Source organism: Miniopterus schreibersii (assembly GCF_964146895.1).
Source record: "Miniopterus schreibersii genome assembly, chromosome: 10".
In the NCBI taxonomy this organism is placed as follows: domain Eukaryota; kingdom Metazoa; phylum Chordata; class Mammalia; order Chiroptera; family Miniopteridae; genus Miniopterus; species Miniopterus schreibersii.
This window is the reverse complement of record NC_138110.1, coordinates 73,970,260-73,984,318: the sequence shown is the minus strand read 5'-3', so window position 1 is coordinate 73,984,318 and position 14,059 is coordinate 73,970,260. Positions and strand designations below refer to the sequence as shown.

The 14,059-nt window shown below is 41.4% G+C and overlaps 2 protein-coding genes across 2 annotated transcripts in view; both read right to left on the bottom strand.

The window, feature by feature from the left end:
• Window positions 1–2,541: 2,541 nt before the first annotated feature.
• Window positions 2,542–4,582, bottom strand: SMIM26 (small integral membrane protein 26). Its single transcript, XM_081149560.1, has 3 exons — window positions 4,401–4,582; window positions 2,975–3,025; window positions 2,542–2,867 (listed from the first exon to the last, which is right to left on the bottom strand). The coding sequence occupies exons 1-3, from the start codon at window positions 4,516–4,518 to the stop codon at window positions 2,713–2,715; spliced, it is 324 nt and encodes a 107-aa protein (XP_081005686.1). The 5' UTR covers window positions 4,519–4,582; the 3' UTR covers window positions 2,542–2,712.
• Window positions 4,583–8,624: 4,042 nt separating this feature from the next.
• SEC23B (SEC23 homolog B, COPII coat complex component) overlaps window positions 8,625–14,059 on the bottom strand; it is a 32,007-nt gene continuing 26,572 nt past the window's right edge. Inside the window, exons 18-20 of the mRNA XM_081150346.1 lie at window positions 12,739–12,894; window positions 12,218–12,283; window positions 8,625–10,195 (exon numbers count right to left, since the gene is read on the bottom strand). Of these exons, the coding sequence (XP_081006472.1) occupies window positions 10,106–10,195; window positions 12,218–12,283; window positions 12,739–12,894 (312 nt within the window). The 3' untranslated portion in view covers window positions 8,625–10,105. The remainder of the gene's footprint in view (window positions 10,196–12,217; window positions 12,284–12,738; window positions 12,895–14,059) is intronic.

Below are 14,059 nucleotides of genomic sequence, written 5' to 3'. Positions count from 1 at the left end.
ACGCCCACCCACAGGTTGGCCACGCCCACTGAGGCCTAACTATAACCGGACCTATCCAGGGATAGGCCCGCGGACGTCGGCCACGCCCACCCATGGGCTGGCCACGCCCACCTGAGGTCTAACTATAACCGGACCTATCCCGGGCTAGGCCCCGCCCCATTCTCTGTCCCCTCCACACGCAGCTGGGCCCCGCCCCAACCACCCTCGGATGCCCCACCGCGGCCCAAACTCAACTCCGCCCAGACCGGTTTCCGCACGTTTTTTCTCACTTCCTCAGGCCTAAAACCATTCTTTCTAAATCCCAGCTGTGTCCTGAATCCTAATTCTAATTGTGTTCCCGCTTCCTTTGCCCCGGTATCCTCCCAAATTGTTTTTCCCTAGTCTTCCTGACTCGGTGGCTTCTCAGAAAGCAGAACAGGAGCTGCTCCCTAAAATAGCATTTAACTATTTAAGTATGCATTTGACTTATCCACGTCATGGTAATGCAGATGTACACTGTGATTCTGTAATTCTAATTCTTCCTCTAATACAAATACTAATACTTGCCCTCCCACCCCCACCCCACAGGGTTATTAGATTTAAATAAAAGAGACTATGTAAAAGTGCTTAGAAAGCTGCGAAGGACTATACAAGTATCACCTTAACAAATTATTATCACTGATAAAAAAAAGTTCCTCTCAATATGTCTTCTTCTTACAGTCCTCTAATAGCATTGGTGGGTGTAGAATGATGAGGTTCAGGACAAGCGACCCCAAAACATGGCACCTTGGCACACTGAATATTAAAAGCTGAAGTATGACCCTAGCTGGTTTGGCCCAATGGTTAGAGCGCCAGCCCACGGACTGAAGGGTCCCAGGTTCGAGTGCGGCCAAGGGCACATACCTTGGTTGCAGGCTTGCTCCTCAACCCCAAGCCAGAGGCAACAAATGGATGTCTCCCACACATCAATGTTTCTCTCTCTCTCTCCCTTCTACTGTCTCTGAAAAGCTATGGGAAAAATATCCTCAGGTGAGGATTAAAAAAATTAAATAATAAAGCTGGAGTTTGAGAAAACAGAAGCAGGAAAGTCCCTTAGACCTCCCCCTGACCCTTGTCCCCTGGAACAGGTCATAAACACCTCATGTGAGAGGTGCCATCCCTACACTTGGAGGAAGGAGCATCTTTATATCCCAAGAACAAGCCTTGCTAGGTCTCCCCCAGTTTACTACAGTTAAGGTATATTATATCCACAAAGGTATATTATAGTTTCTATTGAAACATAATTTTTCCCTCTAAAATCATTATTTTTACCAAAGATAGCCAAGTCTAATTTACTTGCAAAATAAGTCATTTCAATAAATTTGGCCTGATTATTTGTGTAAATCCAGCAAGAATAGTAATTAAGTAGATAGGGTCTTTTAAATCTCCTGTGCTGGAATCTTTCATAAGAAATCTTCAGACTGAACTTTTAAAAGGCCTCTTGAGGGCAGAAAAGCCATAGCAAGAACTAGCCATCAGACCGTGCCTGCAATACCTAGAGATCTTGGTAAGTTCTTCTTTTCTCAAGCTCCACAAAATATCCTGAAGTTTCTGCACCTGCCAAGAAGTGACATTTACTCACCTGCTAAGGCTGCTGGGAACCTAAGCAAGCAAGGTACCAAGCCAATATTTCTAAGGGATTTCATTCGCTTCCGTCAGTCAGTCTTAAAACTGTCTGGTCATATCGGAGTCTATGCACATCCCTCTCAAATGTGACATTCCAGTCAAATCTTTGATAACATAACTAGTTTCCAATTGTCTCCTGTTATTAAGAACAGGTTCTTTTTTTAATGTTTTTATTGACTTCAGAGAGAGGGAGAGGGAGAAACATCAATGATGACAGTCATTGACTGGCTACCTCCTGCACACCCCTCCACAGGGGATGAAGCCTGCAGCCTGGACACGTGCCCTAACGGAATTGCACCGTGCCCTCCTGGCTCATGGTCAACCACTGAGCCACCGCACTGGCTGGGCTAGACTTTATTTGAGACAGAGGTAGGCAGGTTCAATGAGTGGCTGGCTGTATTCCAGTGCCTGGTGCCAGGCCCTCCTAAAGACTACAACATAATTTGCTTTAATTTTGAGGTGTCCATACACATTTTTTATAAACACCCCCTTGATTTAAGCTCAGTTATGTGAATTTGTTACTTGCAACCAAGAGAAACCAGCAAAGAGATCAGTGCAGCACTCTAGCACGGGAACCATCTTGTCTCAACTTTGTACTCCCTGTGTCTAGAATATTGGTAGTCACAGTTGGAATTTAATCCATACCTGTTCTGGTTGAGTCTATTTAGTTCATAATATTCTTACCAAGTACCCAATCCCAAGAGCTGCTATAAATCCCAAACTGAACAGGGACATTTGCTGAATGTAACCTTAAACAGACCACTAAAGCCCTGACAGCAACATAAAAGAAATATAAAGTTCATGAACTAGTTTCAGAAAGCAAGCATATGGAAGCTCAATGTAAAATTTCACTTCAACCTTTCACCCATGTAAGTATAGAGAGACACTTCTTGAATATGCAAGTTTACTTTTCTTTAAGGAAATATTTATTGCATATTACTAGTGATCATACTTTACAGCAAAATTAAATTAAATGTATACATTTTCAAAAACATAAAATGGAAATCAAGGCATCTATTAAATTTATATGGTGAAACAAAGTCTTGGTTTCCAGAATTCAGCAGTCAGTCATGATTCTGGTCCAGGGCCACCAGTCCATGATTTCCAATAGTTGAGAATCTTTTCAGTAATTGGAACAAAATCTTCTTTATATGTGATAATCGTTTCCACATAAAACCCTTTCGGGTGCTCAGTTATTTCATCCTTTTGCTCTATTTCACCACCTTTAAAAAATACGGAACATGTGAATTATTAACTTTTAACTTAGGGAGCAGTCATTAAAATTACTTAGCAAAGTCTTGGAAATAAAATAAAATAGGGTAAGACTTACTTAGCTCACGGATTTCATTTGTTGAGACATCTTTTTGTTCTGCTTCATCACCTTTAAAAAAATTGAACACCTGAGTTATTAACTTCTAACTTACAGCAGTCATGTACATTATTGGTAAAGTCTTACAAATAAAGTAAGAACTAGCCCCACTTCTATCAGATTCCTGACACCATTTCCTTTCTGTAAAAAAGAAAAATAAAATGTGACCACTATCGACAATTTAATATTTTTAAACACTCAATACTGGACATGTGCACTTTCAGGCCACTGATAATCTTAATCACCAATGTAATCTTCAGCAGAGTTTCACATAACAGCTTTACTGAGATAAACTTAACATATCATACAATTACTCACTTAAAAGGTAACATTGCCCTGGCTGGTGTGCTCAGTGGTTAGAGCGAGAGCGTGAGCGTGTGTGTGTGTGTGTGAGTGTGAGTGTGTGTGTGTGTCCCGTGCACCAAAAGGTCACCAGTCCAATTCGCAGTCAAGGGCACTGCCTGGGTTGCAGGTTCATCCCAGCCCCCAGCCCATCTTGCAGGAGGCAACCAATCCATGTCTCTCTCACACTGATGTTTCTCTCCCCGCCCCTCTCCACTCTCTAAAAATCAATGGAAAAAATATCCTGGGATAAGAATTAACAAAAATAATAATAAATAAAAGTGTAACATTAAATGTTTTTTAGTACATTCAGCCTGTGCAACCAGCACAACAATTTTACAATATTTTCATCCACAGAACTAAACCCCATACTCTTTACTGTCGTACCCCATCACTCCTCCCACTCAGCCCTAAGCAACCACAAGTCTACCAGCAGATTTCCAAGCACTTTTTTTTTAAATCCTCACCCGAAGATATTTTTTCCACTGCTTTTCAGAGAGACTGGGAGAGACAGACAGACAGAACCATGGATGTGAGACACAGTGATGGGTTGCTCCGCATGCACCCCAGCCCGGGGGGCAGAGCCTGCAACCGAGGTAGGTGCCCTTGGCCGGAATGGAAGCCGGGACCGTTCAGTCCGAGGGCCGACGCGCTCACACTGAGCGAAGCCGGCACGGGCTCCAAGCACATTCTTTAAAGCGAAGGGACTTCCTTGCTGGTACGGTTTTAATATTCCTCAGCTGGTGTAAGTGCCGAAAGTGTGTGCTCGGCAAAAGCGACAAGGGCTAACGTTACAGAAGCACCACGCCCATTCTTCAAATTCTTAGTATGAGGGCCTCACTCAAAAAATAAACAAGATTTCGGTAAGAGAATTTAAAATGTAGTTCCTGGCAGGCTGCATTATACCGAATGGCTCTAAACAACCGTCCCCGAGTTTTGTAGAGTATGTGGGCTGGCGGCACGGCGGCGCCGCTCCTTTGACCCCGGGCGCGCCCACGGAAGGCTGCACGGCCGGTGGGAGCTCCTGCGGGAGGGAAAGCCGTACCTAACGGATTGCTCTTCTTCCGGCCGAAGAAAACCAAGGAGCCCAGCACGGTCCAGGCGCCCAGCGCGTAGACAGCAGACATGCGCCGGTACCAAGACGAGGCCTGGTCCGGACGCATGGCGCCGGGGGGGAAGGCTTTGATTCTCAGGGACTTTGGGCGTGGGCGGGTCTTCCGGTGGGCGTGTCGCAAGCGCCTCCAATGGGGAGTGGCCCCGATGCATCCTGGGGCTTGTAGTCCTGCAAGTCGCGCCCCGGATTGGGCTCAGGTTGCGGAGCTTTGTTCCGGTGGTTTCGGTGCTTTGCTGCGAACGTACAACCTTCAGTTTCCCTAAGCAAACTTCTCACTTGCAAAATTGTAACGCCTCCCTTAACAGGCTTCAGGTGGTACGTGTAATTCCATTCCTCCTCCAGCTCGGATCTGCGAGGGTACCACCTGTCTCACCCTGCAAACTCATCTACCCCCGTTGCCTTTCTGGAATCCTCTCTGGGTGAGCACCGAGTTCCTCCACTTCAAAGCTAATCCTTCCACTATGCTCTGGGCCCCTTCTTTACTCTTTCCTCCGGGCCTTTCCCATCGATTACACCCTAATTTCTCCCACCTCCCACACATTTTCATTTAATTTTTACCCTTCATCTTACAAATGTGCCCATATCTCACAAACAAAATATCTGCCCAGACTGGTGTGGCTCAGTTGGTTAGGCACCGTCCTGCGCACTGAAAGGTCGCTGGTTACATTCCCTTTGAGGACTTAACTCACAAGCCCGGCATGTGCCCCGACTGGGTATCCAACGGCGATCCCCTGGATCATAGGTCGATGCTCAACCACCAAGCCACACCGGCGGGGCTCATTCCCTTTTGATCCCCGGTCAGGGCACAGGTCGGGTTTACTGGTAGGGGGTGTGTAGCAGGCAGACGATGGATGTTTCCCTCACATAGATGTTTCTCTCACTCTCCCTCTAAAAATCAATAAAAAATCTTTTTTTTAAAGATCTTTCGATTGTGTTCACCTTCAGCTTTTCTCTTATCCATGCATTTCTTTAAAGCATAATCTATCCCTACTTCAATAGACCCAACAAGTTGAGAGCAAAAGTTATGTGCTTGGCAGAGTGGACACTCAAATGCCATATATAGTAACTACTCAGCCATAATCAAACTTAATTTCTAATGCATTTGACCCCACTGACCCCACCTGCTTCTTTTATGGCTTCATAAGCACTTTCTTCCATACCTCCAAATCCTTCAGGGCTCTTTCTACTTTGCCCATCCTCTAGAAATTGGCGTTTTGCCACACACAAAAATTAATTCTGAATGGATCAGAGGCTGAAATTTAAAACTAAAACTACAAACCTAGAAAAAAAATAGAAGAAAAATCTTTGCCACCTTGGGATAAGTAAAGACTTATGTTTCTTAGCATGAAACAAAGCAAATATTGGGAAATTAGACATTTTCAAAATTAAAACTTTCATTCTTCAAAGTCACAGTTAAGAAAATAAGCAACAGAATATTCAAAATACATATAGTTGAAAAAGAATTCGTATCCACAATATATAACCACCCTTACAACTCAACCTATAAAGACAACCCAACTAAACAACAAAAAATAAAAAGTAAAGAACCCAACTAAAAAAAGCAGGCAATAAATTTGAACAAATACTTAACAAAGGAAGATACACAAATGGTCAATAAGCACAGGGACATCATTAGTCATCACACAAATGTAAATTAAAACCACAACTAGGCATCATTACACACCTATTAGAATCACTAAAAATTAGACTGAGAACACCAAGAGTTGTAAGGACTTGAAGAGGTGGGAACATAACATGTCACCACCTCTATGCAATACTGGCAGTTTCATTCTTTTTAAATTGATCTTAGAGAGAGAGGAAGGGGGAGAAAGAGGGGGGGAAAACATCGATGCAAGAGTGAAACATCCATCAGTTGCCCAGAACCCCAACAGGAGATCAAACCCACCACCTGGGTATATGTCCTGACCAGGAATTGAACCTGAGACCTTTCATTGTACAGAGACTGCTCCAACTGAGCCACGCTGGGTAGGGCTTGCTTTTTTTTTTTTTTTTTTTTTTTTTTAATCTTTTATAGTATTTTGTTTTTTAAGATTTATTGATTTTTAGAGAAAGGGAGAGAAAGATCTATTGGCTGCCTCCTAAATGCCCCTACTGGACATCGAGGCCAAAACCCAGGCATGAGCCCTGACCAGGAAAACTGGCAATCTTTTGCTACACGGGACGATGCCCTACCAACTGAGTCACACAGGCCGGGGCAATGCAGGCAGTTTCTTAAAACGTTGAACTACACCTGCCGTACACAACTCAGACATTTCATTCCTATTTACCCAAAAGAAATGAAAACTACATCCTCACAAAGACATGTGCATGAATGTCCACAGATCTTTATTCATGAGACTAAAATGAGAACTCAAATGTCCATCAACTACTGAACGGACAAATGCAATGTGGTATACTACCTGGCAATAAAAAAGAACTGCTGCTACATGCAACTACTGGATTAATCTCAAATGGATGATGCCACATGAAAGCCAGACACAAGAGAAACCAAACATAAAATTCCAGAAGCAAGTTAATCTGTAGTGGTGGGAGAAAGTTGACAGTAGTTTCCCATGGCTAAATGTGGAGCAAGGGAAGGGCTAAAAATGGGACCTGAGAAATTTTGTGGACAACGGAAATGTTCTTGTATGTCCATGGTGGCTTCATGAGTGTACACAATCTTGTCAAAACTTACCGAATTGTACACTTTAAATGGGTGCAGTTGATTGTAAGTTACATACCTCAATAAAGTTGTTAAAAACAAGACAGAAAAATCAGTATTCTGTTCCAAGCTTCCTTCTCTTTTCATCCTGAGCAACTTTACTCAAGTTATTTACTTTATATGTAATGACTCTCAAATCTACCCAGTCCTCTTGAAAGCAAATCCATACTAATTACTGCCAACCTGCAGGGCACTTACACTGTTAGATCCCACTAGCTCCTTAAAGTCAAAATGTCCAGGATTAAATATATCAATTCCACCGCCCAAAAGGAAAGAAACCTTTCCTTCCTTTTCTGTAATTCAGAGAACGATCACCCAAGCCAGAAACCTGGACTCCTCCTCTTGCCTAAACATCCCATCTATAACCTCTGTCTAAACACATACCTTTGGTTCAGACCTCACTGGATTCCAGCCTCCTCCCAGATGTCACTTCCCTAGAGTTTTTAAAACCCCAACTGGTCATTTCACACCCTAAGCCCATTTCACAGGCTTTCTTTGCCTTTAAGATGGAATCCAGAGTCCTCATGAGGCACACAGGGCTCCATGTCCCCCTCTTGGGACAGCTGCTCTCCACAGACCACTAATCCCCACCCTCCACGTTCAATATGGAAATAGTCACGTCTTCCATATTAGGTCACCTACCGGTACTCCCTCTCCCGCCAGCACAACTCATTTTCGCTTGGAGAGATCACCCGAGTGAGCTCAGTCTATCACATTCTTCTGTTAATTTGAAACAGAAAGGCCCAAGGAGAAAACAGTTTCAGCTTTAATCTGTATACACAGTTTTATATACTCTTCTACATGATGTAACTCAATTAAAAATTATATCCAAAAAGTAAGAAAAGTATTCTATGGAAAAGTACAGAAAATAAAAGCCCTTACCATTTAAATGTAACTGTTAAACACTTTAAGACAAGAAACCCTCCCAAGAATGAAGAGCGGATCCAAAACGGCAGTACATACAAATTCAAAAGACAGCATCAGGATAATCCGGATGGTCCGACACCCAATTAACAGGAGTTCCCAGCTTTACCCTTCAACATAGCACTCATTCTAATAAATTACATCATTTACTTCTAATTTTTTTTTTTTAATATATCTTTATTGATTTCAGAGAGAGGAAAGGAGAGGGAGAGAGAGACAGAAACATCAATGATGAGAGAGTCACTGATCAAGCCCACAATCCGGACATGTGCCCGACCGGGAATCAAACCCCGATCACCTGGATCCCAGGTCGACGCTCAACCACTGAGCCACGCCCGGCTGGGCTACTTCTAATTTTTTACTGTTGGTCTTCCCTCACTAGAACATAAGCTCCACGAGAGTGGGAATTTTTGTCTCACTGGCTACCTTCCCAGTGCCCAGAAGACACCACCATACATACCAAATACTTAAGAATTACTTGTTAAATGAATGAAACCGTTGCTCCAAAATTCTGAAAGAGAAATTTATTTAGGTTAAGAATTTTATACTCAGCAAAGATGTCAAGTATGAAGGCAGCATCGATTCAGTGAATTATCTTCCATGTACTTTTTTTTTAAGGAAAACTCACATAAAATGGAAAAATGACTTAGGGAATAGAAAAAAGAGTAGAACCCAGGAGTCCAAATAAAAAAATTCCTTGATGAGAGTTGTCATAGAAATTGATCTATATTTAAAGGGAACATCAGTGACCTCTATAGAATACTTCATTCAGTAGAAGAATATGGAATTCCTTAATAGAGAACAAAATCTCTCAAAAAACAAAAATTAGAAACTCTAGGGAAAACAAGAGCAAATATAAGTCATAATCCAAAAAGGAAGCAAACCAACCTGTGGAATGCTAGAATGTAAGAAGAGTGATTTTTGTCATTAGGAATGTTGTTCTCCAAGTGGCACAGGGACTGGGACATCAAACCCCTGGAGAAAAATTTACTACCTGACTCGGACATGAACAACATTTACATTATCACAACTGTGTAGATACTCTATTCATTTTCAACTTTCAGAATCAACTTTAAAATAAAAAACACAACTATGGTTATAGGTTAGAATGTAAATTTTACTAACCATGATAATATACAAATAAAGGTATAGCTGATCAAAACTGAATGGTAGAAAGGTATTAAAATCCTCATTCTTAAAAATGGGAATTGAGAGGTACTGGCTAAAACCGATACATCAACAACAACAAATTTGAAAGGAAAGGTTAAAAGTAGTTACCACTGAAGAGTAGGGTCTAGGCTTAGGAAGTGGAGGAAATTGTCATTGTTATAAGCTCTTTAAGTTTTTTTGTTTCTTTTTACTTTGATTAAAAAGCAGTACCTGTTAAAGTTATTTTACTTGTGCCCAAGATAAATGTATTGTCACTGTTAGAGCTACATATGCCCATCAGCCTACCTAGGCTGGACGGTTTACATGGCATGTTTAAGTGACTCAGGGACAGTGCTTCTCTAGACCACTCTGCCTCAACAAAGTTTCACATATTTCAAACTTTTCCTTGATCTGTTAACATTTAGGGAGTAAATGAGGATTGAATACAGGAAATTTGGGGGGCTGTCACTTAAAACACACACATCTCTCAGGAAATCAAATTTGTATTAGCATCATTTTAGCCAGTGCTTTCTTCATTCAAATGTATTTCCTTTCTGACCATTATGGTTTTCATCTAAGCAGGTTGCCAAAATACATTACCTTTGATTTTATATAGACTGTAAAGTTAGGATACAAAAAGCATATAAACATTTACAATTTTATGATGCAAGAAAAGAGGCACAGAGAAGAAATACAAATAAATTAAAAAGAGTTACATACATTTCCTTTGATTATTTATTTAAATCGACAAGAAAAGTAAAAGGAATGCTATTACGTTTTTATAAACAATCATAAACACAACTGACAGTGTTTTCTTTAATTTCCAGCTCACATGCCCAGCTTAAGAGGCACTGGAGACAGCCAGCTTCTTCAAATGATCCATGAACACCTGCAAGCTAACGTCGTCAGTTAGGATGGGTGCTCCCGTTTCCTGAAATTTAATGATAAAGGTTAATTGGCAGGAATCCTAAAAACTGTTTAGAATTCATGGGTTATTAATGACTCAGAACATTCCCAAAAGTTGTCCAACTCAGAACATTTGTAAGTGCTGTCCCTCTGCTATGAGAACTCCCACCAACCCCATCCTTTGCCTTGCTAACTAATTCTTTCAACTGAAGCACCAATGCCTCACAAAACCCTTCCCTGACCCACTAAGCTAAAGCCGTCCCTGCCACCAGACAGATCTGAGCACATGCTCTTCTACTTCCCCCCTCTCTACAGCTCTAATGACTCATCCAGAGTCTGGCTCCCCACCAGGCACAAACTCCTAGAGGCCTACACACCCTGCCTCTCACCTTCCCCAGTAGTCTGCCACAGCACCTAGGCCGGTGCTCTTAAATGCTCTGCTAACAACAGAAGATTGATAATACTATATTCACAAATAAGTAAATCAGTATCTCCACTGAACAGATGATATCTATACTATCAGAAAATGCTTATGATTTATTTAATGTTAAGGGAAAGAGCTGAATATAAATCTCAATTTCTAATAAGACCCCAAATTTGTTTAAGGAAAAAAAAAAGTAAAGAAAGAAAAAATATATATATACATGACATACACATTTGACATCACCTAACAAGAAATCAGAAGTAGTTAACTCTAGATAGTAGCACTATAGGTCATTTTAATTTTCTAATCTTTTTTTACATATTCGAATTTTCTAAAATAAAACTGTACTATTATAATTAGAAAAATGTAAGCATGATAAAAATGTGACAAAAAGACTCCTCCTAGGAAGAAGAATTAGATGTACTTTCCCTATTCCTTCCACTAGGTACAACTAAAAACTCTGGACATTTTCTATAAAACAAACGTAAGACGACTCTGAAAGGTAGAGAGAAGACAGCAGACAAACTAGGGACCCTGGCATCCACGGAACAACACAATGGTGAATTCCCTGAGTTTTCTTTTTGCCTTATACATCCCAGACTCGGGGACTACACAAGTGTACTCCTGGGCATTTATCTCAGAGAAACGAAGATTTATGTTCGCAAGAATCCTATACATGAATACTTAATGCAGCTTTATTCCTTAATTGTCAGAAATGGAACCACCCATATGTCCTTTAATGGGTGAATGATTAAACCACCATGGTACATCTGTACCATGGACTACTACTCAGCAAACTGATACATACAACAACCTGGATGAATCTCTAGATAATTATGCTGATGGAAAAGAAGGCAGTCCCAAAAGTTATGTACCATGTGACTTCATATAGATAACATTCTTGATGACAAAATTATAGAAATGGAGAACTGATTAGCAGTTGCCAAGCATTAGGAAGGGGTGGAGGCAGCAGGGAAGTGAGCGACTTTAATAGGGTAACATGAAAGATTCCTGTGCTGATGGAAATGTGCATCTGCACTGTTATCAATGTAGAATTCTGACTATGATATTGCACTACAGTTTTACAAGATGTTACCATTGGGAGAAACTGGGTAAAGGGTATAGGGAATCTCTGTATTTCTTACAACTGCATATAAATTTACCTCAAAAAGAGTTTAATTTTAAAAATGTTGTAAGAAATCAGAATGAAAGAAAAGACTCATTTGGGAGAGACATAAATGGCTGGATTAATTAAAGACGGAATCAGAGGCTGAAAAGTAAAGAGGACACGGAACAATGGTGAGCATCTGTAGATGTTTTTGCGCTGCCCTCTTGGGAGAGAGGAAGAAGGGGAGGGAGGACTTGGGGCAATGCTGCTGTGTCTATGACAGCCAAATGGAGGCCACACTACGATGTTCTGTTCTCCAGTCTGGACCTGCCATATTACACTGTGTATTGCAGAATGGGACCCACACTGGTAGCAACCCCCAAATCCCAAGCTATGTTCAAAGTTTTTTCCCAGCAAAATACCCAAGTTATTCTGTCTCTGGGCCAGAAAGAATCCAATTTATAACTAGTTTTTATAGCCTGGCCTCCCCCGCCAAATACCTGGCAATTTCTTACCTGTCCCCAAGCATACAGGTTATTGTGTGTCTGAGATGGATTCACTTTGGACAAAAGGAATCGAGCCTTAAAAAAAAAAAGATTTAAAGATTAAAGTGGCATTAATATTAGTGCACTAGGAAAAAAAGTTTTAATTTTTTTGTTAAATTATACATTTTTTATTGCACAGGAACCCATTTCTTTAGCTTAAGACCAATAGCTGTCAATTTATTAGGGTTTCAGACACATAAAATGTATTTTATTTTGGCAGTCCTCTACTCTTACATTAACATATTCTGACCACTCATTTAAAAAGAAGTCATATTTGGAAATTTATCTGTATGTCAATTTATGTCACCACATAAAATATTAACCATACCGTTTGGATTTGCCATAAAAATATATCATAAAAACAAAATATTAATTATGCCATTTGGATTTATAGCCATAAAAGTACATCATAAAAACAAAATATTAATCATGCCCTTTGGATTTACAGCCATAAAAGTGCACCATAGAAATGAGCAAATACCAAAGCCCACCTGACTGCCCCCATGCTCTGTGTTAATGTAGCGGGGCATTGGGAAGCGTGCTTGCAGAATTTCCTGAGCATCATCCAGTGGTGCCTGCAGAAGGTGCCTGAAGCTTTCATACTCAGGCATGTCCTGGTACCCAGCTTTACGCCACTGGGCTACGGTCTGCACAAAACAAACAAAACAAACCACTGTGGAAACACTGAAACAATGGCTTTGCATACTTTTGAGATTCTACCACCACCTCTCCACCCCAAGCTTGCTTCCAGTGCAGAAGTCTTATCTCAGGAAGGACAAGTGTTAGACAGGAACAAAGGGAGCTGACTAGAAGTATAAGTAAGCAAAGAGGTGACCCAGGACACCCCAACCACACAGTTCTCCCAGAAGTATCGGAGTCATTACTCACACTCCTTCCCTTTCTTACAGTGAATGCCAACCAGCTAAACCTCCAGGGACTAGTTGTCCCAAGGAACTATGGGCTCCCTTCCTTCCCACTCCCCCTGACATCACTTGGTCTAGCTTCTCCTTTCTTAAACCTGGCAGGCAAAGGGATTGCGGGCTGCCCCCACAGAATCCATTCCCCCTTCTCTTTCCAATCAGTACACGTTGTGCACCCTCTTCCAGTGCATAGTAGTCACATGCACCTGGTGGGACTGACCCCATCCCCAGCTCCCTTAGGCTCTGAGTAGGGACATTCTTGGTGGGAAAGTATTTTATAGAATATAAATGCTGTAAGAATCCAAGTATGGGACTTAATTAGGCAACAAGTGGAAGGCAATATACTAAGTCTCCCCAACTAGGCTACTTTCTCATTCCCTCTTTGGATCCTATCAGCAACTGGTCTAGGAAATATCTTGAACACACAGGAAATAAAAAAATACCTGTTGACTGGTTAATATATCTTTATAAATAAGCTGAAGTGCTTTCACATGTGAACTATTAACCTGATACCAGGAGGAGGATTCTCTTTAGATGCTTCCTTCTGCAACCTCTTCTCCCTTCTGAGAGTTTCCAGCACCATTTGCTAGGTCTTAATTTTCTGACTGACTGGTGGCATGGAGGAAATTACCATAAGCCTCACTTGGGCCCAAGAGTTCATAAGAACACTCAACTACCAGCAGATTTAGAGCTTTGGAAGGTGAGAATGAGGTCACTGTCTTTGTCATTAGACTCAATCACTTGCACACAGAAGGTGCTCAAGAAATATGTGAATGAATATTATCAGGAACTGTGGCCAGAGACATCTAAAAGGAATAAGCTGAAGCAAAGAAAGCTATGTTGTGATTACTGTCCTCAAAGGAACAAGTGGGAACTGCCGCTGGTCACAAAT

Bases quoted from the DNA above. Each gene is read 5' to 3' on its own strand.
- SMIM26 (XM_081149560.1), bottom strand. From the start codon at position 4,518: ATGCGTCCGGACCAGGCCTCGTCTTGGTACCGGCGCATGTCTGCTGTC. The intron at 3,026-4,400 runs GTACGGCTTTCC...ATTTTTTTAAAG, and splicing joins GAAGAAGAGCAATCCGTTAG to GTGATGAAGCAGAACAAAAA. The intron at 2,868-2,974 runs GTAAGTCTTACC...TATTTTTTAAAG, and splicing joins AAATGAAATCCGTGAGCTAA to GTGGTGAAATAGAGCAAAAG.